At 34.3% G+C, this 1193-nt stretch overlaps 1 protein-coding gene across 1 annotated transcript; it reads left to right on the forward strand.

Moving 5' to 3' along the window:
• Positions 1–533: 533 nt before the first annotated feature.
• On the forward strand, positions 534–1105 carry LOC116351969 (ankyrin repeat domain-containing protein 49-like; the record flags this gene model as incomplete). The annotated part of the gene is made up of 4 exons (XM_031784125.1): positions 534–601; positions 666–764; positions 825–923; positions 1007–1105. Coding segments are annotated over 4 exons (365 nt in total), but the record flags the coding sequence as incomplete, so codon positions are not given.
• Between the last annotated feature and the right edge of the window lie 88 nt (positions 1106–1193).

Here is a 1193-nt window from a genome sequence, read left to right on the forward strand (position 1 = left end):
TGGTCTCGTCACTCGTTCTTCACCTTGATAGAGGTTTTTTATTTGATTTTATTATTCCGCTATGTCAAACGACCCAATGTGCTGATTGTAGATCATATTCATTTTCAAACAAACAAGTTGTTTGTGCGTAGTAGCATTGAAAGTTAATAAAACAAAAAGAACGTCTCTTATATGCATAACACGTTAGAACTGGAATGACGAAGAGAGGGAGAGAATCGACCTTACATCTCTTTACTATCTCACAATGTCGATAGTCTAATATCAAGAAAATAGTTTTTATTTTCGTAATGCACAAACAAATCGACACATGAAAATATATTTGCCCATAAAAGAAGAGCAGAATGATTTAGAAAGTCACAAGTCTCATAAAATTGGGGATGAAAGCAGTGGTATTATAAAATAAAGTTGAATAATTGACACTTACAAGTTATTAAAGGGATTATAACGTGAATTGTGATTTCATTAAAAAAAAAAATCCAACGATTTCATTCTATAACAGAAATGAAGTATTTTTTGGTGTTATTATTTTTTAGTGTTGAATTGAAAGCTGCACGTTACGATACTGGCTTGGATCGACAGCTCATGAGTGCCGTGAGAAGAGGTAACAATAAATTGACCATAGTCAGATATATATCAGAGAATGACACTAATTTCATGGTTTTTAGGTAATGTGAATAAAGTCAAATATCTACTCGCACATGGAGCCAATGTGGATATTGAAGATGAAGACAAACTTACACCTCTTCTACGGGCTACTATGGCTGGTAAATCTAACCTTTTCAAATTGTGAAAATATATATTTAATGAAATTCAATGCTTTGTAGATCATACAGCTGTGATCAAAACCCTCATCGATGGGGGAGCCAATGCTAATTCGACATCTGCAAATAAAAATACACCGCTTCATTATACCGCTGAGTGCGGTATAACCGCACACCCTTTTTTGAATTTAGAATATTTGTTTTAAATGAATTTTAATCGAAATACTTTCCCGCTTTCATTCTAGGTAACACAGAAGCGATCAAGTACCTAGTCGACCATGGAGCCAACGTAAATGCTGAAGACGATGACAAACGTACACCTCTTCATCGTTCTGCACAAAATGGTAACTATTTGGCGATTATGTTATATAAATGAACACCAACAATTTTTATGCTTTCTAGGCCAAACCGATGCAACCAAAACTTTAATCG

Source organism: Contarinia nasturtii, unplaced genomic scaffold (genome assembly GCF_009176525.2).
Source record: "Contarinia nasturtii isolate CC-2019 unplaced genomic scaffold, AAFC_CNas_1.1 Cnas_scaffold_6699, whole genome shotgun sequence".
NCBI lineage: Eukaryota > Metazoa > Arthropoda > Insecta > Diptera > Cecidomyiidae > Contarinia > Contarinia nasturtii.